Source organism: Vulpes vulpes, chromosome 13 (genome assembly GCF_048418805.1).
Source record: "Vulpes vulpes isolate BD-2025 chromosome 13, VulVul3, whole genome shotgun sequence".
Taxonomy (NCBI): domain Eukaryota; kingdom Metazoa; phylum Chordata; class Mammalia; order Carnivora; family Canidae; genus Vulpes; species Vulpes vulpes.
The window spans coordinates 18,718,937-18,746,926 of record NC_132792.1 but is presented as its reverse complement, the minus strand read 5'-3'; the positions used below and the strand labels follow the sequence as shown (position 1 = coordinate 18,746,926).

Below are 27,990 nucleotides of genomic sequence, written 5' to 3'. Positions count from 1 at the left end.
TCTCTGCCTCTCTCTCTATCTCTCTGTGTGGCTATCATAAATAAATAAAAAAATTTTTTTAAAAAAGGAAATAGCCATCAGAGAGAATGTTAGCATTCACAGGAATGGCAGTAATGAAATTCTAGTAAGGTGGGTCAAGATGTAATTTCACCTCATTGAAGGTAGCAGGTGATAGTGAGGCAAGATTGTTGAAAGTATCATGAATGTGAATAATGGCATTCCAAAAAAAGAGTGTCCACAGGAAGTCTATGAACAAGGTAAAAGTCATGCTGGAAGTCAGTAACAGAAGCAGAATGGGGAAAAAGCAGAAAAGTGAAACTGTGAAGAGTTCGTAGTCAATTGTGTACAGGAAAGGACACAGTGGTGGGGTGAGAGGGGCGGGGATGAGTCTTTCCTTCCTTGGAGTCCAGAGGAGTTGCTTTCATTAAAAGGAAACTGGTATGATCAAGAGAAAACAGGTTTGGGTAATGATCATGAGAAGGGAAAGCCATTCTAGGAAGGCATTCATTTTCAAGCAAATAATATGTTACAATAAGAAAAGAGGACTCACGGGCAATTCTTTTCATTCCACCAGTCATTGTGGCAGCAGGTAGAAGAGGGAAAGCTGGGATAGTCAGGGATACATAGTATATAGCAAGGAAGGTTCTGGAAGGGACACAGTCAAAGTTTTCCCCCTTGGTAGAAATTTTTTTAAACAAATGCAGTTGAGGTTTTCTGAGTCATTCACATTTTGGGAAACTCTTAAGTGATTTAAGTTTATTCACTAAAATTTGGGGGCCCCATCATAGCTATTGAGTATCTCCATGATGAAATTCTTTGAAGAGGTCTTCCCTTTGAAAGTCAAGTACTTAAGGAGAAATGTCAGCCAGATAATACAATATAATACAAGACAAGACAATACACATGAAGATTATTCTCTACTTGTCACAGTCTGAACACAGAGACAGTTCACCGATGAAACAAACCAGTGCAGTGGGCACCCGGGTGGCTCAGTCTGTCTTGAGCTCAAGGTGTCATCGTGGGGTCCCGGGACGGAGTCTCACATTGGACTCTCCGTGGGGAGCCTGCTTCTCTCTTTGCCTATATCTCTGGCTCTCTCCTCTGTGTCTCTCATGAATAAATAAATAAAATCTTTAAAATAAAAAAAAGAGAAACAAATTAGTGCAGAAAACTTTAAATTTCCTATGAAATAACTAGCACACATTGAATATCAGAAAGTGATGACTAATAGGAGGAATATACAAAAGGTTTCACCCACACCCTGTTTTGTGGGGTTTGCCCTATTCTTGCCACCACACCTATGAGTTTCACTTATTAAAATAATAAAGAGGTCGAACAGCTAAAATCTGCTGACCAATGCATAGAGCTATACAGAGTTCTTTAAAGGCTACTGATAGACAAGACCAGTATTCGGAGGATGCCTGATGATGTCACGTAATATTTTTTTCCAACCTGTTCTGCCTGTGTATGCTGGTGTGTGTACTTTTGTTTATATTCAGCTAATCTTTGAGAAGATTAATTCTCCTATGCTTTACCTCACTTACAAAATGTTGACCTTAAAATCAAAGATAAAATGGGGATAAATTGGGGGCAGGGAATCTAAAGTATACGTAGCATCCTTAAAAAAGAAAATCCATTAAAGTGTCTAAGAGACAATTCATAAGTTTCAGACAGGTAAAATCAATAATTAAAGTTTTATGCGGAAAATACAGCCTATGCAACATCATGTGTACCCAAGAGCATGATAGGTGCATGTGTAAAAAATCTAAAAAAAATAGCAGTCATCCTATCAGCTACCTACTAAAGGGCGCTTTAAAAGGTAGCTCTACCTATCAGCGCCTATTAAAGGGCGCTTACCATGAGCGAAGCTCTTTTCGTGTTCTTGTAATCTGGGCAATCACAAGAGGTAAAGACCCTTGCCCCCATTTCACAGATGAGCACACCACCGGCACCCAAAGAAGCCAGGTAGCTGTCCAGCATCCCCCTCGCCTCCACCGCCCATGGATGTTGGAGCTGAGCCAGCTGACTCTCCTGGAGGGCATTATGCTGAGTGAAGAAAGTCAATAGGAGAAGGACAAACGGTGTATGGTCTCATTCATTTGGGGAATATAAATAATAGTGACAGGGAATAAAGGGGAAAGGAGAAAAAATGAGTGGGACATATCAGAAAGGGAGACAGAACTCTGGGAAACGAACAAGGGGTGGTGGAAGGGGAGGAGGGCGGGGGGTGGGGTGACTGGGTGGCGGGCACTGAGGGGGGCGCTTGATGGGATGAGCACCGGGTGTTATTCTGTATGTTGGCAAATTGAGCACCAATAAAAAATAAATTACAAAAAAAGAAAGAAAGAAAGATAAAAAAAAATCCCACTAGAGTCCCATTTAGGGCAGATCCACTCCACTTTTTAGGTGTGACTGGCGACCTTGATTTTACCTTCTGAGTCACAACTTCAAGACCCGGCTTGTAGTTAAATTGAGGAAAGTGGGGCGGGGAAGTCGCGAGGCCCGGGGGGCGCCGAGGGCAGCGGGAGAGACCAGGCTGAACCCAGGACGAGGGCCCGACCGCGCCGGGGGCCCCGCACCTGCGCCCGGACCGGCGGCCGCGGCTCGCGCACCTGGGCCCACGTGACGGGGCGGGGCCCCGCGAGGCCACGCCCCCTCCCCGCGGCGCGCCCGGACCCCGCGGACCCGGGCGGCGGCGGCGGCGGGAACCGGCGGCGGAGGCGGAGGCGGGCGGAGGGCGGAGGGCGGCGGCGGAGACGCAGAGCGGCAGCGGCAGCATGTCGGCCGGCGGAGCGCCAGTCCCGCCGCCCCCGAACCCCGCCGTGTCCTTCCCGGCGCCCCGGATCACCCTGCCCGCCGGCCCGGACATCCTGCGGACCTACTCGGGGGCCTTCGTCTGCCTGGAGATTGTAAGTGGGGCGGCCCCCGCGACCCGCGCCCGCCGCATCCTTGCCCCCCCCCCCCCCCCCAGCTCCTTCCCTCCCACGTGGCCTGCACCTGCGCCGCCCCGGGGTCCCGCCCTCCGCGAGCCCCCGCCCCCGCCCGGGCCCCCAGCCTGGCACCTGTTACGCTGGCACCTGCCCCCCCGCTGGCCACGGAGACCGCCCCCGGGGAGCCATCGGGCGGCGCGGCGGGGCCCAGGACCGGCACTTCGGGGAGGGGAGGGGAGGGGAGGGGAGGGGAGGGCGTTGGGCTTGGGGCACGGCCGGAGCCCCGGCGGCCTGGCTAGAGCTGGAGCAGGCGCCCTCGGCCTCGCCTGTTGCTGACCTGCCATCTTGTAGGGTGGTGCACAGGTGTAGCCAGCAGGTGACTGAGTGACCTGGAGGCCGCCTCGCTGAGAAAACACGGGGGGGGGGGGGGGGGTTGGCAGGAAGAGGAGGCGGAGCGGGCTTAAGACCCAGGCCTACCCCCGTCCTGCTTTGCCAGCGTTAGTGCCCTTTGAGTTGGAGAGGGGAGCAGGGTTTAGGAGGCAGAGCAGGGAAAAAGGTCAGGTCTGAACCGTGCCCTTGGCAGGTTCTAATCAAGTGGGCGTGACAGTGGTGGAGGAAAGGTAGAAACGTGGTTGTCAAGTTCCTCGCGGCCTGTCTTTGCACCTCTGGCTTCCCAGTGGGCCTGGGCAGCCCCTCGCCTTCTCAGCACACTTCGTTGGGCCCAGGTGACGGTGAGGTTACCTGGCCTAGCCTGCAACCTTATCGCGCTAGAGATTTAAACTTTCTAAAGGCAATTTTATAGAGTTGGGAGTTTTTGGACCAGGGGAAATGTGCAAACATAAATTGGGCAACCCAAGGTTGCGTCAGGCCCCGAGAACGGCGGATCCAGAGTGCAACGATAGCAAGTGGCTGCCCTTCCTGCAGGCTGGTGTTGCTTGGTCCCGTGTGGAGTTCCCCCGTCTCTCTTCCCTAACCTGCTCCTTTGAGTTTGCATAACCTGGATTTGGTAGCTTCAGTTTCACTTTTGTGCTCGTGGGGCTGGAACGCCTTGCGAGCATTGGTTTTCTTGCCCTGTTATGCTAAGGTGGCTAAGGCGTGCTAGGTTAAGTTTAGCTCAGATTTGAATCTGAAAAAGGAGACAAGTGAGTTACAGGCTACGACATCAGTAATCGGATCGTGACGGCGAGGCTGGAAGAGGCTGCTTTGAGTCTGAGCCCAGTTCAGAAGCATCTGAACGCTTGGGATGAGGTACAGGCATCCATGTGAGAAGAGTAGGGAGAGGATGGCACTGGGCCCGGGCACTGTTGTGCGTGGGGGAGATGCGCCCAGAACAGTAGGATCTGGGGAGGAAGCTTGTATAAGTTCTGGGCTGCTTTAGTTCCATGTTCCTCTAACTCGGCTTGTTTGCATACCTCTTCTACAAGTTTTTGCCAAATCCACATTCCACCTGTACTAGAATTTACAGAATGTTCACTTCAATTCACTTCTAAACTTTAGTACCCACTTCAAGCCTCATTCTCAGCAATAATACCGTGAATCCTCAAATTTGATATACTGGGTATATTTTCCTAATATTTACTCAACTACCTATTTATATATTTACTTATATGTATGTGTATATGTAAAGAGATGTAAGGGTACATGTGTGTGTCGATGACACATATATACGAAGAAGGCTCATCCGTGTGCCGTCAAATCAAATACTGTCTCAGGGACCATCCGTGGTCTTGTCATACTTTTTGGAAACGCTGCCTAATTCTGAGGGAGAAAGTGGGAGTGCTTCATTCTACTCTGTTTCCTCTCCCCTGCCCCCATATCTCTTTATCTGGCCCAGGAGTTAGTTCTCAACTCTGCTGTACTTAATTACTTGGGCAGCTTTTAAAAATATGGTGACTGGCCCAGACTAATTAAATCAGAATCTCCTGGGGGACTGGTTGGGGGGGGTGGTGCCCAGAGTCAGCCAGTTTCTTCTAAAAGCTCCCTAGAGCTTCTAGTGTACAGTCATGGCTGGGAAGCACCAAGAGCAGCCTTTTATCAGGGCTCTGTGGACAAGACAGCCCTCACGCAAATATGAATTTTCTCCCTGTGTGAGAGCTTTCCCCCTTCCCTATTCTAGTAGGGACCCAGGCTCACAGAATTATCCAGCCTTTCCTCTTATTTCTTCATGTCATAGGGCTTCTCACTCCAGAAACATGTCTCAGACCCTTACCTACATAGAATAGCATCACTTCCAAAAGCCATGTTGGTTTACTCTTTATTTTTTTTATTTTTTTTTTTTTATTTATGATAGTCACAGAGAGAGAGAGAGAGGCAGAGACATAGGCAGAGGGAGAAGCAGGCTCCACGCACCGGGAGCCCGATGTGGGACTCGATCCCGGGTCGCCAGGATCGCGCCCTGGGCCAAAGGCAGGCGCCAAACCGCTGCGCCACCCAGGGATCCCCTTCATTTTTTTTTATGCCAAACATATGAATAAGTTAAAATCTAGGCCTCCCTTACCTCTTTTACTTGGCTATCATCCTTGTTTCTCCTCAGCCCACCCCTTCAAAAATAAAAGAACCAAAATCATCCAATGAAGCTGGTGACCTCAGAGAAACAACAGACCTCATTGGAGCTGAACTATAAACTCATGCTTGGTTCTTACCCTCCCACACGGCTTAGAGATACTGGATTATATGCCGTAAGAGAGCAGAGATCAAGGCTGCCTTGGTACCTCTCTATCTAATACACCCATATGAGCTACGTAAACACATTGGATGTATCTTTGGTCCCAGCTTTTTAAATTTCCCTCCAGCTTTCTGGTTCCTTTAACATGTTCCATCTCCCATGGTTCCTCTTTACAAATTCCTCAGCATGTGGGTTAAATGTGATGGTTTGGCAGGAGCAGTTCTAAACTCTAGGTAATCTCCTTTCTGGGGGCCCAATTATTTTAGCTTTTTCCAGTGTTTCTGGATATCCCCCTACTCTTTTTCAATTTTGACCTTCTCTTCAAATCCGTTTGTCTTGGTGATTTCTCTTTTTATGTCTTGTTGCCATCTAAGACTTGCCATGTGAAAACAGCATCTGGCAAGATGGACCGGGCTATCCATAGTTGACTAAGCTAATGAAGCCATGATCCTGGAGTTCACTTCTCAGACTAACCAGAAACTTGCTCAGAAGATTCAGTCTCGGGATGCCTGGGTGGCTCAGTGGTTGAGCATCTGCCTCCTGTTCAGGTTGTGATCCCAGAGTTCTGGGATGGAGTCCCACATCATGCTCTCCCTGCAGGGAGCCTGCTTCTCCCTCTGCCTATGTCTCTGCCACTCTCTGTGTGTCTCTCATGAATAAATAAATAAAATCTCTTTTTAAAAGAAAGAAAATTTGTTATCCGGAGGGTGCTATACTTTCTATGGTGAGCACTGAGTAATATATAGAATTGTCGAGTCACTATGCCTTACACTTGAAACTAATACAATGTTATATGTCAACTCCAAGATAAATTTTACATAAAGAATTCAACCTCAATCCCCCTTATTATACCCATATATAATCTCTCAAGTATAAGCCATTTGGTGAGAGGTAATTCGAAAGATGCAAATAGTGCCTCCTTAACAGCACCAGGTAAGGCAATTTATGGCACTGGCTCCATAGATGGAGAATATTGCAACCACACATGCATGGTATGGCTTCTTGAGATAGGTTTGTTCCACTCCTAGATATGTAGGTTGTCAGCCCCTCTGTTTTTTGCACCAAGCTATGCTTGCCTGAAGTGTTAAATACTGTTATGTTTGCAATGCAAAACCTTGTAGTTTAGGAGAGAAAACATCACCTTCAAAGTCACATTTTCAAATTCTCCCAGGGTTTCCTAAATTCATGTTTTCTAAGTCATTTGTCAGGCATTTATTGATTATCTATTGTGTGCAAGGCACTCTTCCAGGAAAAAAAAAAAGATGTTTAGAGCCTTCCTCACCTGAAAGAATGTATAACCTAGCTGAGAAGGTATGCATCTCAAATAACTACCATTCAAGAAGAAAGATGCAAGTATGGAAAGTTAACTACAGATAAAGTGTTTTCCATATGGGTCTGTTCATAAGAAAATGACATCAGAGCACCTGTACTATTGGGCTGAATAAGATATTTCGGGTCCCTGTCCTCAGCTTATCTTGTATAATGCACAAGAAAGATCAGATGTAACAGTATTAAACATATAAAAGAATAAAAGGCAATATATTTGAATTCAGTGTGCTTCACGGTTTCAATAAACTGTCCATGTTCCCCAAGGCATTCATTAATGTTTTTCTTTATGGAAGATATTATAGTACTTTTATTCATATGCTTCAACCTACAGTGTTGCAGATGTCCCAATAATTTTCATTTATTCAACAAATAATTAAGAATCTGCTATGCGTCAGGCCTTATTTTATATCCTGGAAGTAGAATGATTAACATAGCCCCTACCCTTAAAAGAAATTCCTATATTGTGAAGTATAAAAGTCAAGAAAGAATTACAGTGCTGTGTTTGAATTGATAAGATAGGTTCATGAAAATTACTATTTAAAAACAAGGTAGAGGGGCATCTCGGTGCCTCATTCAGTTAAGCATCTGACTTTGGCTCAGGTCTTGATCTCAGGGTCCTGGAATTGAGCCCTGCTTTGGGCCCCCTGCTCAGCAGGGAGTCTGCTTGTCCCTCTACCCCTCCCCCTCCTCATGCTCACTCACTCTCTCTCTGTCAAATGAATACATAAAATCTTAAAGAAAAAGAAGAAAGAAAAACAGGATAGAGCATGTCTGGCCACTGAGGAGTCCAGGACAGACAGCTTGAATGGAATGGTGACATTTGAGCTTAGTCTGAAATGATGAGTAGGCATTCAATAGACAGAAAAAGTGGGGAAGAAAATTCTAGGTAGAAACAAGGGCATGGGTAAACCCTAAAGAAGAGAAGGACCATGAAATGAAGGTTCTAGCAATTGTTAGTTTGTTTTGATTTTTTACATGACCTGTGGGAAGTGGACAGAAGAAGGAGAAAGAGCAGGTGGCAGGGCTTGAGTTGTGATGTGCTGAAAATGGTAGGTCAAGGCACAGGATGGATTGCTGCTGAATGACAGGGGCAAACGTGATCATACTTGTGTTTTAGAAATCTTTGGGTCGTGGGGTTTGGTTATAAAATAGATTGAAGGCAGAGAGATCAGCTAAGGGGCTTGTTTCAGTGGTTTGTTTGGGGGATAATGACAACTTGATAAATGAAAGAAGTAGAGAAGAAGAGAGTCAGGCCTGACGTTTAGAGGGTAAACCAGGTATGTAAAGTTTGGCATGTCCTGAAATGATACTAGACCAAACTTAACTCTGAGGTGTAACTCAGAGGAATTATGCCAGAAAAACAAATGTTAATGAGAGGATGTTGGGGAGGGAGGGGTTCTGGAACAGGCGCGTGCAGTCCTGTAGAGCAATCTATGGAAGGGATCTCAGGTTATTTTCAACCCAAAGATTTGACATTAGATGAATGTATAAATGGTCAGATGTATAGAGTCTCCTTTTCTTGCCCAGAATATAAATTTGAGTTGCACACCGACATTGTGTGTTTGCAGTGGTGAAGAGGGGCTCTTCATGGATGTGTTTGACCTCTTGAAAGGGGTTTTATTCTATAACTAAGATTTTCCCTTTACCTCTGGGTTAAAAACCTCCAGCCATGTGTAAAGAGTCCTTAAAGCTTCATAAGAGAAAATAAACTGATGCCTCTACCCAGGATTATTTTCAGCAATCGTTTGCCCTGACTGGCAGCCCTGTATGAAACGTGAAGAATAGCAGTATGGAAAACTTTAAATCAGGTTCCTGGAAAGTTTGACCTTGAGCTCTAAAGGAAAAGCTCAAGGAGAGGAGATTTGTTTTGCAGAACCACATAGAAATGTTCTAGTTGGTAGTAGGAGTCCTGACCATGGCATATTTGCATTGATGTGTCTGAATAGGAAAGACTTTGTAACAGCAAAGGACAGGAACCAGACTGGTGTACACAGTATCCTGCACGTGTGATGCCTAACAGATGCTCTTGGATCTGCAGGACAAACTGTACCTTGAGTGAAAATATTCTAGAGAAACTAGAGTGGAGAAGGGAAGTTTGGGAGTAGATTGGATCTGCAGGACAAACTGTACCATGAATGAAAATATTCTGGAGAAACTGGAGTGGAGAAGGGTAGTTTGGGAGTAGATGTCCTGAGCAACTTTTAAAATGTCATGATTCCTTTCCAGGAATCTGCAGTCTGATCTGAATTTCCTATGTCCTCTTTTGTATGACAAGGGATCACATCCTTTTCCAGTCACCATATATGATATTCTTAACTTTTGTATAATAGCTTCCAGAAGGAGGGAGGTAAAAAGGTAGAAAAGAGGCAATGATTTGTAGGGTTCTTGCTGATGTCCAGGCATGGACCTGCATCATCTGCACTAGTTAGATGATAACTAGTTACCCACAAACATGAAAAGAGAATTTTTTAAAAAACCAAGGGCATTTATAAGTAAGAATAAAAAAGGGGTCAGAACATATTTCTGCCCCATATAAGATGTGCTTCCCATTTTGGGGTTAGCATCGGCTATTTAAGAAACGGGGATGGAAGTTTGGATGGAGAGGGGGAAAAAACTGTAGTACCAAATTCTTTATAGCATCCTCAGACATATTTTTTGAATTTTCAAATGTAAATCTAAAAAGCAAAACTTCTTTTGCATTAGTATGTTTTGTACAGAGGCCTGTTCTATATCTGTTATTTCTCATTGCTTCTCACTTGTCTGGTTTTCCTTTCTCTGTTTTAAAACAAACAAAAAACACCTAACCAGCTTGTACCTCTAATTCAGAACTGCATCAGGGCTAGTCCAGGACCAGGACCAGTTTGGATGGAAGTCCGCATAGTGAGAGGACAGATGGGGATTGATGGAGGAAGCAGGAGGGGGTCGGGTAAGGCACAAGATAAACACTGCCCTAGTCAAAAGTTCCAGCAGTAGTTGCAGTAGAATCCATGAATTGAACAAATCTGGGACCCGAAGAAGATTGAAAATGGGGTGTCATGAGCTAGACTGGCAAAAGCTGCCAACTTCCTCAGAGCTTTCCATCCCTGCCTCCTGAGATCTTGTAGTAGGTGGTGGGTGCTGCCAATAATAACTTAAAAATTGAGAAGTACATGTTCCTGCTTCACTAGTCTTCATGCCTATTTTTGAACACCCACCATGTACTAGGGGATGAGCTAGGCCCCAGACAGCAGTGTGTTCTGAGCATCTTCAGCTGTACTTCTGGAGCATTTTCTTTTAGAGTCATTCTTTACACACCCTGGTTGGTTTTCCTTCATTTCAAGGAGAAGGCACTTGAACATCTTTTGTAGAAAGCATTGTCTTGGGTTCTGAGCATGCAGAGATGTTTAAGGCAATGCTGCTAACTCTGAACTTGCAATCCAGTGGGGAAACCAGCCATATGAATCTATAACTTCCAACCAATAGTTGTAAGTGCTACAAAAGATACAGACATCAGTAACCATGGAAGCACCAAGGGATGGCATCCATCCAGGGAAGTCTTTCTGGAAGATATGCTGCCAGAGTTTAAGTTTTCCAGAGAAAGTTTTGGTGGCATCATGCTAGGCAGAGCATGGACCAGTGTGATGGACTCATGTGCAGGGGACAAGGAGCAAGAGGCTAGTTGCCAGGATTGGGCAGCTGGAAAAGTAGCAGTGTTGGGAGGAAGGTGAGCTTGGAGAAGCGACATCAGTGTTCTTGATACTGTTACCACTTGACTATAGTCAGAGGGTGAATGAATTCACACATTTAGAGGCTGCCTTACAAGCACATGAATCAGTTGTATCTTGACCAAAGTATGTTCCCAGTTAAAACCAAAATTTTGGAATACAGGTTGTGTATAAAGAGCTAATTATAGGTAGTCTATTCATTAGATGGTAGTCTGAACACGTTAAAAATTCTTCAACCGTGTTGTTTCATTTACGGGTGCCCCGTAAACCAGCATTTATTAAAATAGGAGAGGACACCAAGAAGATGAGGTTTTCTGAACTTTTGGAGGGGCACCAACTGCTCTGTGGTCCCAATGAAAGTTGTGTCCTCACAATAGATATGATTTCAGGAAATCAGTCTCCGACCTCCACCAAGCCAGTCCACAGCAAAAGGATAGATACCCTGCTCCAGACTGAACATTAACTTTTGAGGGAGCCACGACAGCATAATATCAAGAGCAGAGGCTAACATTTATTGACTGTAACTTAGGGCAAGTTATTAATGGGTGTGTATTTCAACTTATCTTTCAAATGGGAATAATAATAGTAATTAGCTCTCAGTGTTTGTGTGGATCAAATTGGTAAAATGAAATCCATAGAGCAGTTCTTGGAGCATAAGCATTAGATAAGTGCTAGCTAATATTTCTATTATCCTCATCAGCTTCAACCTCCTACTTGAACTAACTCTATAAACCAGATTAAGAGACATTTTTTTCCCCTCTAGGCTTATTGGTTGGTTCATTTTCTCACTGTTACAGTGAGGAAGTGCTCAATCTATAAATAGCAGGAAAATCTGAAAGAACGGGTTATATGTTATATACAGGAAGTTCTAAATAATGAAATATTTCTCCTTAGGGATAGTCTAACCAGTCCCTCATATCTTCAGATTCACTTACCTTTGCCCCTTCTCATTCCAAACTTTGACTGAAAAATAGGTCAGAGTAGGAATTGGACTGTTTACTTCGTGCATTAATAAGACTATACTAAGATGAAGGCGTCAGATTGGTTTGAAAGTTGTTAGCTAAGATGTTGGAGGGCAACATTGGGCTCTGCGGGGAGTCTGCTTCTCCCTCTGCCTCTGCCTTCCCCTTACTCATTTTCTCTGTCTCTCTTTCTGTCTCTCAAATAAATAAATAAAATCTTCTTAAAAAAAAAAAAAAAAGATGTTGGAGGGCATATTTCAAAGCCTGCAAGTAGGAAATAAGTGACTTTTGGGAAAGAGAAAAAAAAGGGTATTTGCAAAACGAATCCTTTAGAGACATAAGACCATCCAAATAGGAGACAAGTTGAGAAATCAGTCATCCACGCAGCTAGCATCACAAGAGTTGCTTCTGGCTCAATACCATGTTTTCCCGCGGGGTTACGGGTTCTCACCAGTCCACGGTTTCTAGTGAAAACACATTTCAAGTCCAACTTGGAAGGTTCGGTGCAGTGTGACATGTAGATGAAAACTTCCACGGCTTTCTTATGGGAAGGCTTCAATCAAGTCACACCCTTGTGGGCCGCAGAAGCCAAGTGAAAGCGATAAACATATGGTAAGCCACAGAGGAGATGTGTGGTTTTAGGAATGGGTAGCAATTAAATAACTGCAGCTCAGCACATAGTTGAGTGCTCGCGGTGTCTCTCAGGTACATCACCTGAATCTTAGCTCAGAGGCTAAGGGGGAACTGAGTCACCGCAGAAGGCTGATACCTACGCCTAGGGAATGTTTGCCTTTGCACCATACCTGGAAGTCTGGTCCTCTTTTTGTTAGAGCTTGAGGCTTGGAGTCCTAAGCCCCAACTTACCAGTTCCTGAAAGAAATGTCAAAATGTGATACATTGGGGAGTTTTATATGTAATTATTGGGCCTTTTAGGACACTAGAGGGTGATGGAAGGCAGTGATAGACAAGAGGTCAGAATGTGGAGTCAGAGCCAAGAGGAGAAAATGTGGGCAGACATGGCATTCCACTCTCTTTCACAGTGTGTGTACTGTGCAGTTGCTACGATACTTTATCAACTGTTCTCTCTCAGATTTTAACCATGTTTATGCTCCGCTTTTCACCCAAAAACAAAGCTCCCTCCAGAGTCACCTGCGCTAAACTGGGATTCTAATAATTAAGTATGGCTGGTAAGCGCCCTCAGCTTAGTAATGCCAAGAATTAGATGAAATAAATATATGAACGTTAAGGAGAACTTAATGAAGTGTTATTAAAAGATCAGGTTTTTTAAAATTTACTTGTTTGACAGAGTGAGTGAGAGCATAAGCGGGGGAGGGGCAAAGGGAGAGGGAGAAGCAGGCTCCCCACTGAGCAGGGAGCCCACCTCCAGCTCCTGCTCAATCCCAGGACCCTGAGATCATGACTGATGCTGAAGGTAGACACTTAACCACCTGAGCCACCCCGGTGCCCCAAAAGATCAGTTCTAAAGTTGGAGCCAGGTTGGGAAGCTCAGGGAGAAAAGGTAGGTTTTGGCCAAGGCCAATCCAGAAACAAGGAAGAAAGAACAGTGTCAAAGCCCCAGTGGCCTGTACACCAAGGTGACAGTCTTGCAGTGAGGAAGGGGGGCCTTGCTTCTGTTCTCTGTATCTACCAAAGCTGCCCTGCTGAGCTGGACTCCGGTCTGGATTTCACAGACTCAGGGAGCCAGGGATTGGGGTGGGGTGGGGCACTCCTATGCCTTCCTCCCCTACCTGCCCCCTTCCCACGCAACACACACACACCACAGATGAGGAAGCGAATCTGTTCTTTTCATATAAGCATTTTGTTTCCTTTCCAAGGCTTTGAGGTGTTGGAAGGGCTGTAATTTTGAGTATGACAAGAATGGTTCATTTATACTGTTTCACATCAGCATCTGCTGTCAGAGCCCTGGTCTGCCTTGAAAGCCTGCTTGAAAACCTGCCTCCCCTGCCTCCCCTGCCTCCCCTGCCTCCCTCGCCTCCCTCTCTCGATGCCTCCCATTATATTTCTTCTCTCCACTCCCAGCCTCTTGGAGCACACTGTGTGGAGCTCTTTTTATAGCACTCACCACAATCTGCTCCTGAATCAGATTTGATGGTGTCTATTTCTCCCTAATCTAGAGCTCCTGGAGACAGAACCTCGCCTTTTTTTTTTCTTTCTTTCTTTTTTTCTCTTGAGTATTCTTCTACAGTGCCTGGCAATAGATTTGAGGCCAACCAGTTTGAGGTCCAGTCGGGGCTTATTAAATGTTCTCCTTAATTCGAGGGGATCATATAACTCTTCTTCAGAGGGTCAATTTATCATAATCCTTACATCATATAATTACACTTTTCTATCTCAGTCAGCTTGCCCCTAATAAACATGGCCAGTTGATCTCTATTACCCTGTGTACTTGCACCTCAATTCTCAATAGGTGGCTCTTTAATTAATAGATATTTAATAGCATATATTTCTTAAATAGCCTTTGGAGTAGTTAGTATAAGTTATTTGTAGTGGGTGAGTAAGAAAAGGTTACCAGGAAGATAATGGTGAGAAAGAAAGGAAAGATTTGAAGATCTTATCACCTTCAAATATTTAGTAAATAGTATGAAAGAGCAGAGCACCTTTTTACCGGGAACATTATTTCCTTCATAGCTACAATAAGGTTCTGGTTAAATTTTTAAGTGTGCATTAATATTCCATGACTTAGACTTATTTCACAAAACTTTCTGTGTTGTTAATTTTTTTTATTTGAAATTAGGACCTCAGCAACCACAATTATAAATTTATTAGATTGGTGCTATCGTTATCATACTCAAGTGATAATTTATTATGCTTTTGAAAATGTTTTTCAAAATGGCAATGAATTTTATGACTGGGCCCTTGTTTAGAAACTTGAATTAAAACTTGCAACTTTAACTTTTGGTGATTTGTGCAATTTGCAGTTTGGATGTTATCTAGATACTTAAGAGGCAAGACACACATAATTATTGGTTTTTAATATGTAGAGTTCCAGCTGTTCTTGGAAACTTGGAGTTTATTTACTAAACAAATATTAGAGGGCCTCCTGCATGCCAGATGGATATGTTTCTATGATATGACCTGTGTGTGTGTGTGTGTGTGTGTGTGTGTGTGTGTGTGTATGATTGGGACGGGGTATTGATTTCCACTTGCCTAGGCTTTTGGATCACCAATCTAGGGTAGTGCCTGACTGATAGGAAGGGATCATTATGTCGATGGACAAATGGCTTGGCATGCAGAAGCCTGTCAGGCAGCTGGCTGCCAAGAAGGTCTCATAGTGCAGTTGGACGGGAAGCCAGGACAGCCAGTTACAGTATTTCTCATTAGTGTAAAATATCCGTATAGGGAGCTTGCCCAGGAGATAGGGAGGTACCTATACATGGAGTGGAACTCAGGAAAGACTTTTGGGGTGATGTACTCTTCAATATGAGCTATGAACAGCAGTTTCTCAAATACACATGGGGAAGGAATGACATTCTGGGCCAGCATATGTCAGGCCTCTCAGATGTGAAAGCGCTTTGTCTTTGGACTATGGATTTTTTTTTCTTGAGTGTAAAATGTGAGAGGCTTAGTGGCAAAAGACAGGTTAGAGCATAAGGGACCTGGGATGCCATGCAAAGGATGTGTAGCCTCTATCACTTTAGTGGTAGCTTAGAGGAGGCTGCTGTGGTTAGGTTCATAAAACTGACCATCTCTACCCCTTAATCATTTCTCCTCCTGTGATCTCTCCCTCACTCCTAGTTTCCCAAGCCAGGAACCTGGGTTTCTTCCTTATCTGTTCTTTTGCTGATCTGATCAGTCACCTCCTGCCACCACATCCACCTCTCATTTCTGTCTAATCTGCTCACTCCCCTCTGTGCTGTGTGCCTGAATCTGGGCTGTGCCCTGTGGCTGTCGCAGTCTCCTCCATGGTCCCTCAGGCCCACATCCTCTCTTCTCTAGCCCTGTGGCCCTGCAGCCAGAGAGAAGCTTCCGAATACGAATTGAATCACGCCAGTTCCTGCTCAGGGGTCCTGTGGCCTCCCACCGGCCTTGGGAGAAGTTCGCCTCCGCAGGTGGATCTGCAGGACCCTTGAGCTCAGCATCCAGCTCTCACCTCCGGCCATCCCCCGCATGGCACCTGCCGCTCCTGCTCCCGCTGTGCTGAACTCTGCCCTCAGCTATACGAGATCACCTCAGGGCTCCCCTCCTGCCCCGGCAACTACCTTCTCCTTGGGCCCCTATACTCTCCAGCTTTGTCCCTTGGGTGGCTGCCTCCAAGGAGTGTTTCCCGAGCCTTCAGCTCTGGATTTTAGAGCCCTCAATCTGTGAGCCTGCGGTGCCCAGAATCTCCCCAATGGTGACATGTGTGAAGCAGCATTTTACTCACTTGCTTAATTGTCCATTTCCTGGGGCATCTGGGTGGCTCAGTTGGTTAAGCATCTGATTTCAGCTCAGGTCATCATCCCAGGGTCCTGAGATGGAGCACCGCCCTGGGCTCTGCACTCAGTGCGGAGCCTGCTTGAGTTTCTCTGTCTCCCTCTGCCCCTGCCCCTGCCCCCGACTTACTCTCTCCAAATAAGTAGGTAAATAAATAAATAAATAAATAAATAAATAAATAAATAAATCTTTTTAAAAAATAAAACTTAAAAAAAAATGTCTCTTTCCTATAAATGACTGAATTCTCTGGTGGCAGGGACCAAGTGTAGCTTGTTTACCACCTTATTCCCAGGACCTGGAACAGTGCCTGACAGGCAGTAGGTGTTTACTGAGTATTAGATCTGTGAATATTCAAAGTACCTATTCCCATGCTCAGCACATAGAAGAGTATCAATAAATCAGGTAGGTTTTATTTACTACCATGTACAGCAGCTGCGGCTGTTATTCTACAGAGAGGTAATAATCCCACATGTACAAATAGGCCGTGATAAGGACGGGCACATGGCCATTAGAAGTGACAAGTTAGAAAGTTATGACTGATCTTTGCTGATAAACTCTCTGAGACATGGCGAGGGCAGAAGCCAGTGGTTTGAGTCAGAGCTCAAGGTAGGAGGCAGGGACCAAGCAAAGCTGAATTTGTATAAATGATTGACTGAAAAGGAAATTGTTAGGCAACAGGGGTCAGAGGAAACTATTTTTAGGTAATGAAAGAATTCTGTGTCTGTTCATGGGCTGAGGATGAGAGTCCAACACAAAAGCAGGTGCAGAGACAGGTGTGGACTGGGTCACCCGAGAGAGAAAGCACTGGTCTTGGCCCTGAGGGAAGCCGGTGGCCTACATCAGGAGAGAGGAAAGTGAATGGGGTGGCTGGGACATGTGCAGGGGTCTGGGGAGAAACCAGGGGTGCGAACATGATCAGTTACTGCCCACACATGTGACATCTTTCTTCCTTCCCTCAGCTGTTTGGGGGACTCGTCTGGATTTTGGTCGCCTCCTCCAACGTTCCTCTACCTCTGCTACAAGGATGGGTCATGTTCGTGTCCGTGACAGCTTTCATCTTTTCCCTCCTTTTCCTGGGCGTGTTCCTCTCTGGCATGGTGACTCAGATTGATGCCAACTGGAACTTCCTGGTAAGGGATTTTTAAGTCTATTTCAGGAAAATGCAAGAAACGTATAAATATCTTCCTCTGTCCTGAAATGCCTGATCCCCTGTTCTATCTGTTGCCTCCAGTGAGAGAGAAAAGGTCTGACTGCCAGTCCGCTGTGCTGCGTGCAGCTGCTTGCTGGACAGCAGGATCCCATTTTATGAAATTTCTGTCAATAGAGCCGAGCCATTTTTCTGTTACTCCTTTATGAGTTAGATGACCTTTACTCAAAGACTCTTTAATTTCATGCAACAAATGAATTGCATTACAGTTATTGAACCATTGAAGAGGTGCCTTTGGGAGATGGATGCTGGGACAGGTATCTTGAAATTTTCCATTGATTTCTGCTTTAGATATTAAGTACATACATTCTTTTCAGAAAACAAGCAGCTGTATATTCTACTCTCTAAATACTTAGAAAAGGGGATAGTTTATTTTTAATTCCTGTCCTAAATCAATAAGAATTGGTAATTTTAAAAAGTGAATTTATAATCAACATAATTTAAAAAATTATGACACCATTAAATTGGGTCATCTTACTTTCCCTTTTCCCATATCATATAGGGGGCCTCTTTCATGCTTATGCTTATTCAATCTCTGAGACTATTTCAAAATGGCCAGTGGAGCTGGAATTCCAATCTGGTAGACAAAAGTTTAATGAAATTCATGAAGAACCTCACCTAGGTTTCAGTCAGTTTGCTGGTTAGAAACTTAGATCAGGCCTTTCATCAGGCTTATTTAGTTATTTTCAGGTGTGGTAACATTATATTCACCAGCTTTAGGATGGATGTTAGGCTTATTAAAAAAATGTTCTTAGTTACAGGGTAACTAAGAAAACCATCATCCCGAATGTTATCAGCAGCGCAGTTGAGTAGATGTGGCTGCCCATTAAACCAGCCTAGGGGCAGATGGTTAGTGTAAAGGAGGAAGTATGGTGCAAGGGCTATCATCTTGCACAGGCTTTGAAGTTAGGTCTGGTTTGCTTAATAACTGTGTAGCCTTGGCCAAAGTATTGAACCTCTATGACTTCTGATTTTTTCCTCTGTAAAATGGTAATTATAGTTCCTGCCTCATTAAATGCTGTTAAGGAATAATGGAATTAATGTATTCTAAAGTGCTTATCAGCTGTGTATCTGATTTATAGTAGATGGTCAATAATCATCATAATTCTGTAAGTATACCAAGGCTTGCAGTTTGAAATGTTGAAAGTCATTCTGTTGAATCACTAAATTGTACACCTAAAACTAATATTACACTGTATGTTAACTAACTGGAATTTAAATAAAAACTTAAGGCAAAAAATTATTTCCATACACACACACACACACACACACACACACACACGAGGAAGTTCTGTTTCTTAGGTTCCTGATGCAGTGTGTTCCCACATTTTTGCCTTGCTTTCTCATAAATGATGAGAAAATGTTTCTAGTAATTAGTCAAGCAGGGAAGATCAGAAATCTCTATTTAAGTTACAGATGGATTGCTTAATCTCCTCTTTCTAAGTGCTTGGCTTTCCCATAATCATATATGAATGAATCAATCAATACCTAATGTTGTTGGTAAGCACCACCAAGCTCTGTAAATATTAAGTTCAAAGATAGTATTTGGCCAGCATGTACCAGGATAGCCTTTAGTCCTGGTTAATACATAGTCATTGCCCTAACCTACTACCTCTTCCCAAGTGCTATGCTCCCTGCCACCCTTGGTCTTCCTCTGGGACTTTCCTGGACTTCCTAGTAGCCTAGCAACTAAAGGGTTAGTACCTGGCAAAGTACTAAGTCTCTGGGGCCCTTGCACTGCCCAGCATCCCTTCTAATGGTTGATGCACATGCTATACCAATGTTTAAATATTTTTCCAACATCCCTCCTGGTTTTATTAGACATATGTTCATACCATCTTTCTTCCTTTTGTTTATATTGAGTCTAATTTTTGATATTGAGTACATCATTAATATCCTTATAAGTTTATTAGGTTTCCTAAATATGTGGTCTCCCTCTTCCATGTGTAATGTTATATTTGGTGTTCCGACAATAAAATATAAGAGTGTGCTTTTTTTTTTTTTTAAATTAAACCACTTTATGAAAGGGGCAACCAGAATTGGAAAGACCTACCTGTCTGTTGCAGAGGTCACCAGCAGAGTTTATCCTGTGGTTCTTTAGCTGGGATAGTCCACTATTACTGAGGAAGAAAGCGGTGGTAGCAACACAGCACGCAGCAAGTGAGTGGTGTTCCCTCTATAGCCTTGTCATGGGGGGCACACTTTCATTTTATTTATTTATTTATTTTAATAAATTTATTTTTTATTGGTGTTCAACATATAGAATAACACCCAGTGCTCATCCCATCAAGTGCCCACCTCAGTGCCCGTCACCCAGTCACCCCCATCCCCCGCCCACCTCCCCTTCCACCACCCCTAGTTTGTTTCCCAGAGTTAGGAGTCTTTCATGTTCTGTCTCCCTTTCTGATATTTCCTACTCATTTTTTCTCCTTTGGGGGGCACATTTTCAGAGGGCCAACTCATGCCTCATGGAGTTGACTTAAACACTTGCCATATTTGAAAGGGCTCCTTTCTTTCTCCCCTTCTGAGATTTTTTCCACATAATTGGTCATTTCTGACCACTTAGTTGCTTTTGGTAGATTTTGTAATATATCTTGGGTACTCTCAGTGAGGAAAATTTTTTAGCCATGCATATTGTGGAATCGACCACAGATGGTAACCATTTTTAATTGCTGCGTTCTGGAATTGTTAGACATTAACCACTCAAAAAATAATTGTTTCCCCTTGTGATAACAGTTTAATGTTACCTGTATGCATTGCATAAAGGAAGAAAGAATGCATTTATTTTCTGGGGTGCCTAGGTGGCTCAGTCTGTTGAGCATCTTGCCTTCAGCTCAGGTCACGATCCCAGGACCCTGGGATCGAGCCCTGCATTGGGCTCTTTGCTTAGCAGGGAACCTGCTTCTCCCTCTCCCTTCGCCCTTCCCCATGCTCATGCATGCTCTCTCTGTCAAATAAATAAATAAGACCTTTAAAAAAAGAATTTATTTCTAAAAGTATTTGTTGTGAGATATTAACTAAAATATTCATAGCTTCGAGCTTTTGTTGATTATGGGGTTGAATTAGCATTTGTAGTGGTAAATGTCTTCAGTTTTTTTTCCCCAAGGCTTTCTAGCTTTGGTGTAAGTGATGAAATAAAAATATAATATGTAATATATATAATAACATATATGAAATATTAAAAACTTGCCCTATTCTAATTTCAGGAAAGAAGCAGGTTTTGATTTTGAGGTGGTTTTTTTGGTTTTTTGTTTTTGTTGTTTTTTTGTAGAGCGGAAATACCATTTTGCCTAACTTTAAGTAAGAGATACCATAGTTATTTTCCATTTTTGGAGAGGTGGGGTGTGGGGCCCTTGCACTGCCCAGCATCCCTTCTAATGGTTGATGCACATGCTATACCAATGTTTAAATATTTTTCCAACATCCCTCCTGGTTTTATTAGACATATGTATTTCCTAGCAGTTTTAGAAAATTTTAGAATATTTTAGAAAAATGAGAGCTACAAAAAAAAATCCTATACAATTAAACATATTTCACTTTCTTCCCCCAAAGTAAGTGGCATACATTTGCCTATTTGGACTTCACTTAATACTGTGAATGTCCCAAGCTATGTTTTCTGTCCTGACATTCATTTACTTATTTGATCTTTATGACAATTCCTATTATTGTTCTCATTGTTGAGAAAGCTAAAACTTGGTGTGGCCATTGTCCCTTTTTCATGCTGCCATCAGGGAAACCAGGATCCCCCTATTTACAGCATAGCTTTTATTTTAAAACTAGTTAGTGAAAATTGGACCTGAAGAGTAAAACATGGGCTTAAGATATGAATATGGGGGATAGTCATTTGTTGCTGAAGAAAAAAAATCGAGCTATGCTTAAGATTGTTTACCAGAGCAAAAAGTGAAGACAAGAGGGAGGAACACTGGGCTGTGTGAATATTAGGAAGTTTGGCAGAAGAGCAAGGGTATACAAATGAGACTCAGAAAGGGGATGGGGCCATCTGCTGATGGGGAAGTGCCAAGGACTTAGGACAGGTGGTTCACAAAGGGGGGTCCCTAACCTGCAGCAGCCACATCACCTGGCAGCTTGTTACACATGCAGATTTTCAGGTCCCACTCAGACACACTGAGTCAGAGACTCAGAAGGTGGGACACAGGTAGTCTGTGTTGTAACAAGCTTTTCAGATGATTCTGAGGCATGCTTACCTTTGAGAACCACTGGTTTTGGATGAACAACCTGTGCTGTCCAAAATGATGAGCAAAAATTTGTGGAAGCCCTTCTCACACACATTCCCCATGTAGCAGGCATTGGAATAAAATGTCCAGGATGGCCAAATATAAACGTGGGTGTGGCTCTCTGGTGGTGGGAAATCTGGACTGAGCACCTAATATATACCTGGTGATATAGTAGGCCCTAGAAATACAGTAGTAAACAAGACAGGCTTGTAGTGGCTCTCAAAGCGTTTGTTGTAGTAGATAGTGTCAGTAAAGAAATAATGACACAGAGGCGCCTGGGTGGCTCAGCCGGTTAAGTGTCTGCCTTCAGCTCAGGTCATGATCTTGGGATGGAGCTCCATGTCAGGCTCCCTGCTCCGCAGGAGTCTGCTTCTCTCTCCATTTCCCTCTGCCCTCTCTCTCCACTCATCTTCTCTCTCTCTCTCTCTTTCAAATAAATACATAAAATCTTAAAAAAAATAATTACACAATTGATGCATTAATCAAAATGATGTTAATGGTCAAGCAGGGAGTGTTCAGGGTACTAGAAGAGCATATCTGTCATCTCAGGTCCACTGGGAAACAGACTGTAAGATGAATTTAAAAGTGCAAGAGGTTTTCAGATGCCTGGGTAGCTCAGACAGTTAAGCATCTGACTCTTGATTTCAACTCAGGTCAGGATCTCAGGGTCATGAGATCGAGCCCTAAGTCAGGCTTCATGCTGAACTTAGAGTGTGCTTAAGATTCTCTCCCTTTCCCTCTGCCCCACCCCCCGCTCATGCTCTTTCTCTCTAAAAAAGAAAAGAAAATTAAAAAATGCAAAAGATTTTTTTTTTTGAGGGAGAAGGGAAGAGATAATACCCATAAAAGAAATGGGGAAGGAAATAGGGTAAAACAGAAAAGTCTTAGTGTGGGATGCAGATTGACAGTCTTGGCCAAATTAACGATAAGCTCAAGAGCACAGTCTTTGCCTTAAGAGTCTTATAGTAGCTAAAAGTGGCCAGGCACCAGTATCCCCACTGTACCATCACTAGCTGGAGACTGCCAGGAGGAATGTTGCCTTGGTTCAAACATAGCAGTAGATCCCCAACCCACTGAAGCCAAAGTCATCAGCTAAGTAGACTCCTCACAGCTGAATGCCAGGTTCTTTCTTAAAGGGGAATGTGTGCAACACATAATTATGGATGCTACAAGGCCCAGGAGCTGTTTTACAAAGACCTGTAAGTTTCCACTTCAGGTTGCCTGCCTGACTCTAGAAGTCCAGGAGCCTGCATAATGATTTTCTCTCACCAGTATTGCCATGAATTCAAATCTTTTACACCAACACCTTAGGATACATGTGGCCCTAGGATAATATGGACAGATGGGTAGCATGGCCCAAGTCAAAGAGAGTTAGGAATATAAGAAGTTTATTGGATGACAACACCCATAAAAAATGAAGGAAAAGGATTGGATAGGGAAGCCTTCACCATGGATCAGTTCCAATACTACTGAAAAGGAGGAAGAAGTCAAAATTAGCAGGAATAGAAAGTTGGTGGTAGGTGGGGGGAGGGGCAAGTGATAATTGGTTGTGGGAAGAATCTTTCCAGCCACACCATACTGTGTATAAGGAACATCAGCCTTGAGGTATAGAGTATTTCCTGGCACCAAAATAAGGTTGAAGTGGCTGATGCTCAGAGGGATGGGAAGGTGGCATGAGCCAAGGCTGGTGAAGAAGGTGAGGACCTCATTATACCAAGAGTTGCAGGCCATGTCATCAGACTTTTCCTGCCCTTTCTAAGGTAACATGAGCCACTTTCGAGAGTCCACCTCAGTAATTTAGATGAGCACCTAATGATCTTAAATATATTTTTCTTTCAATCTTTATTACTAATTGAGATCCAGGTCTGTTACTTGTAATTCCTAAAAGTCATAACATTTGGACTTTGACCTTCATCAATTAACGTTTGTTGCATAGCTACACGTATTTAAGCATTTCTGCTATAGATTAGACACGTGATCAGTGCGTGACATTGTTCTTAAATCTTTTGATTCATATTGGTGAGTCAGCTTTTATAAGTTAGAAATGTTAAGTACAACGTATTTTTAGTATTTACCTTTGGAATTCCCACTCCTGGTGAGTTAACTTTTCCTTACTATTCTAGGCAGAGTAAGAATAATTCCTATGGACAGTTTTGCTGAACGGGCCTTTATAAAAGCAGCGTGCTGTTTCTCTGTAATGTTGCCATATCAATAACAAACAGTTTGACAGAGGAAAGAAAGTGGACTTTGGAATCAGCCCTATGTGGGTTTGAGTTCTTTCAAAAGGTTATGTTTATATAGCTTTAAAACAGTCATTTAATGAAAGAAAGAAAGAAAGAAAGAAAGAAAGAAAGAAAGAAAGAAAGAATAAAGAAAGAAGTCACTTGTTTGTAAAATGGGAATAATAAATGGTGGTTGTAAGGATAAATGATAATGGATGTAACGTACCGGGTATCTGGCAGCTGTTGACAAATATACACACAGCGATATGTTGATAGACATCTGTTCCTGTAAGACAATGTGAAATCCAGTAGAGTTATGCCTCACAATGCCAGCAACATATGAAATCACCTTATGACAATTGACTTTTGAGAGTTCTATACATTTTGTCAAAGTATCTGATATATAATTTGTGTTTCTGGAATATCAGGAGATATGTTATTGAATTCTATGATGTCATAGGTCTCCCGCATTTTTCAGTGTATGGGGTGATAGTCTATGGATGAAAATAAAATTGCTCAGAAATAAAAGGCCTAATTATAAAATGTGTGTATGTATATTATCATATAGCTATATGATATACTGTAATACTATAATTATTATCAAATAACTATAACAAGGTTGTGAAATTATATATTTTATTATAAAATTCAGTATGTCAGTTTTGCCACACCGCCGACTATAGCAGAGCGTTGGTTGGTTTTCATTTGGATTCGAATAGCTTGAGATGGCTCAGGAGCCAGAATAAATGGTGAGTATGGTTAAAGATTGTTTGATTAAAAGTTCTAACCTTCCTGAAGTTAAACCTCATGAGCTGAAATAAGGAACCGAAAAAAAAAAGTATACTTTTAATTGTAGGTGTCTTTTTTCCCCCCTCCTCTTTCAGGATTTTGTGTACCATTTTACAGTGTTTGTATTCTACTTTGGAGCTTTTCTACTGGAAGCAGCAGCCACATCCCTGCATGATCTTCATTGCAATACGACCATGGTGGTGCAGCCGCTCTTGAGCGATAACCAGTATAACATAAACGTAGCAGCCACAGTGAGTGTCGATGAGTCCAGGGTACCAGCACAGCCCCCTCCCCAGGTCTCCTAGAAACTCTAGGGGCAGCAATCATTTTCTCTAATAATAGCCATTAGCATTTTATATATATATATATATATACTAGCTATTTATCTGTAGATAAACCTGAGGAGCTAAGTCCTGCTCTGACCCCTCCTATTGTGGACAAGGACCCTTGTCCTGATGTACACACAGTCGATGCTTAAGAGATCCTTGTCAAAAAGTAAGGACAGAAATTCAGGGTTGAGTGCAGATTTCAGGACTACCTCCCATGCCAATCTGTTGATTCAATTCTGCAGGTTTTCTTCTGAAGTTGCTTCCCATTGTCCAAGGAAGGATTTGATACATCCTCAAGTTCTGATAGTTGCACTTTTCTTGGCTATGAAATCACTGTATGAATAGACACCTCATAATGAATTTTTGAATATTGTGTTGGGGGTTTCATAAATATTTAATAAGTGAGTCCAGCATGTGAACAAGTGTTCAATCTAAGGCTATCCACAAATGAGAAAATTATTAGAGGCCAGAATGTTTAAAAGAAGGGTTAATGATGCAAGGGGGTAAAACAGTAGTACAAATCATCAAAAAAAGATGAATATAAACCATTTTCATAAATGATGAAGTACCTTTAGGTAGGTTGATCGGTATTCAGATAGTTGTTCCTTAGGATGAGTGTTTTCTTAAAGTTGGTGGTATAAATCTGATGTGAGCTTTTGTTCCTTTTTTCTTAGATTTTTGCCTTTGTGACAACAGCTTGTTATGGTTGCAGTTTGGGTCTGGCTTTACGAAGATGGCGACCGTAACACTCCTTAGAAACTAACGGCCTGTGTTAGTTTCATTTGTCTACTTTATGTGTCTGATCAAATAGATGCCATTTTGTCCAGATAGAACAACATTCCAAAAGTAATTTGTTTAGTATACGGAGAGAATCAAAGTACAAGTTTTGGTTCATTTCATGGATGGTATTTTAATTGTATTATGATGTTAAACAGAGAAATGGCCTTTAATTTTACATTTGTCTCTTTTTTAAAGAAGATTTTCTTTATATCCATAAAATATACAGATATTTCTCATAAAAAAGGGGGTATTTCTTTTATTTAGAGTCACCTAAACCTTAATTTTAATAGGTAACTAAAATTTCCTTAAAAAACAAAGAAACAAACCACGTTTTAAATAGCCTTCCCACCGCACTCTGTCTTTTAATATAAGACAGAGATTGGCACCCTTTTTCTATAAAGGTCCAGTTGGTAAATATTTTAGGCTTTGTGGGCCATACAGTCTCTGTTGCAACAATTCAAATCTGCTATTATTTTGTGAAAGCAGTCATAGGCAATACACAAATGAATGAGTGTGCCTGTGTCCCAATAAAACTTTATTCACAAAGACAGGAAGCAGGCTGGATTTGGCCTGTGGGCTGTAGATTATAGTTTGCCAACCTCTGGTATAAAACTTTAGTTGTATGTTATGTATTTTATTGAACTGATCCTGAAAGGTATAAAACATAATATTTAGCCTCATTATGCAATAATCACATTGCCTTTGTGTTAAAGGTCAAGTACTTACCCTTAAAGTGGTGGATAGTTTTTCAGACGAATTCAAGCAGAGTCTTGGGTACAGGAAAAAGTAATTTATGAAGTAAATCCTAGTTGCTTAATCAAACTAAGGGTCTCTTAACAACTAAGCAAACCTCTCATCTGGCATCCTTAAAATGAGATTCCCTGAGAAACCATTCACCACTACTGGAACTGGTATCTAGCTACTTAGTCTTACTTTGGATTTATTTATGCTTCAGAATACAGCTGTTTGTCCTGTGCATGAACATATGAATAATTATGTGTGGATATGTGAGGCTTTACCAAATAGAAGAGTTAACCTGTAACTTCTAATTATTTTACATTACTTCCTGAGTTAAATTTGGATAGAGTATTAAATAAAACTTAAAGCTGTAACTTTTTACGTGTTTTGATAATGGTCCCAACATCTGTGCTGCTTTACATTGATATAAAATCAGTTTTAAAACAACAGCCATTATAAGAACTTGTCCCTGGCTGAATTGCACAGAAAATATTTTAATGCATCTGTTAGAGACCCTGGTTGTGGAAAGGTGCCAAAAATGGCTTGAATGGGAGACCAAGTAAGAGGTCCCAGCTCCCACCACACTGTCCAAAGCAGGATACTTCTCTCCTACCCCAGAAGGGCTTCCTCTGGGAAAAGAGGGCTTTGACCATTCAAAACCTTCAGCCCTTTGCTTTTTTGGCTGAATCGTCCCATAAGAGTGCCATGTATAAGTTGTGCTATTAGATTTCATGGAACACAGAACAATCCTGAATGAGTAACATGATCAATGCTCAGTGATCAGATGCTACTTATGTAATAATCCCCTAGAAGGAAGAATTTTATTAGAGTTTGCTTTGTGATATAAACTGTGTTTCAGTACGTGGCAAGAAGAAATCAGTCTACGACTTTATACTCATGTCCTATCTTTTCTATAATATCTGACTTCCTTGGTTTTTCTAGCTTCATACCACACACTTAAACCTGTATTATGAATTGTATATTACAAAGTCATAAATGTGCCATAAGGATATATAGTCTATTTGAGCTGGAATCATTCAAAGTTAGTCTGCTAGATTTAGTTGTGAGATTTTATTTTTGTTTCCAAAGTATAACAGGTCCATGCTTGGTGGCATTAAATTAAATGATTTCATGAAATGGCTTTAGTGGCACTTTTGTAAATGGATTGCTTCTAGATCATTAAGAACCAAGCCTAAAACTCATCTGACTGTGAATACTTATATTTGTAGATTAATCGTGTTCTGGGTTTGTGAATTGAGTGACAAAGCACTTGAACAAAAATTATGGCATTTGAGAATTTCTTTATATATGCTGTAGAAATGAGAGTGTTGGTTTTAAAATCTGGTAACTCCATGATGAAAAGAAATTTATTTTATAAGTGTTATGACTCTAATAAAGTATTCATTTGATAATCTTTTTTGGTCATCTATTTTTTATACAATTCACTTTGAAATTCAGTGAAAGGTTTGATATAAACTTGACAGATTTGGAATTTCTAGACCCACAATATATAAAAGTTCGGCTTTAAACATTTCTATGTAAAAAACTCTCAGGAAATGTCAGTGAGCCTTTTTTCTTTGATGAAGGTCAAAGAGGTAAGTCTTTGGAAGTAATATTTTAAAGGAAGTTTAAATTCTACTCTGTTTTATTGAAAAGCATTTTTCTA

General features: G+C 42.3%; 1 protein-coding gene and 1 long non-coding RNA gene across 2 annotated transcripts; one reads left to right on the top strand and one right to left on the bottom strand.

The window, feature by feature from the left end:
• Positions 1 to 550: 550 nt before the first annotated feature.
• On the bottom strand, positions 551 to 3,312 carry LOC140595142 (uncharacterized). The gene is made up of 3 exons (XR_011996524.1): positions 3,268 to 3,312; positions 1,858 to 2,046; positions 551 to 1,131 (listed from the first exon to the last, which is right to left on the bottom strand). It is a non-coding gene; the product is annotated as an uncharacterized lncRNA (long non-coding RNA).
• Positions 2,669 to 27,738, top strand: MAL2 (mal, T cell differentiation protein 2). The gene is made up of 4 exons (XM_072734020.1): positions 2,669 to 2,909; positions 16,984 to 17,154; positions 24,573 to 24,728; positions 25,481 to 27,738. Exons 1-4 carry the CDS (start codon positions 2,778 to 2,780, stop codon positions 25,550 to 25,552), a joined length of 531 nt encoding a protein of 176 aa, XP_072590121.1. The 5' UTR covers positions 2,669 to 2,777; the 3' UTR covers positions 25,553 to 27,738.
• Positions 27,739 to 27,990: the final 252 nt, after the last annotated feature.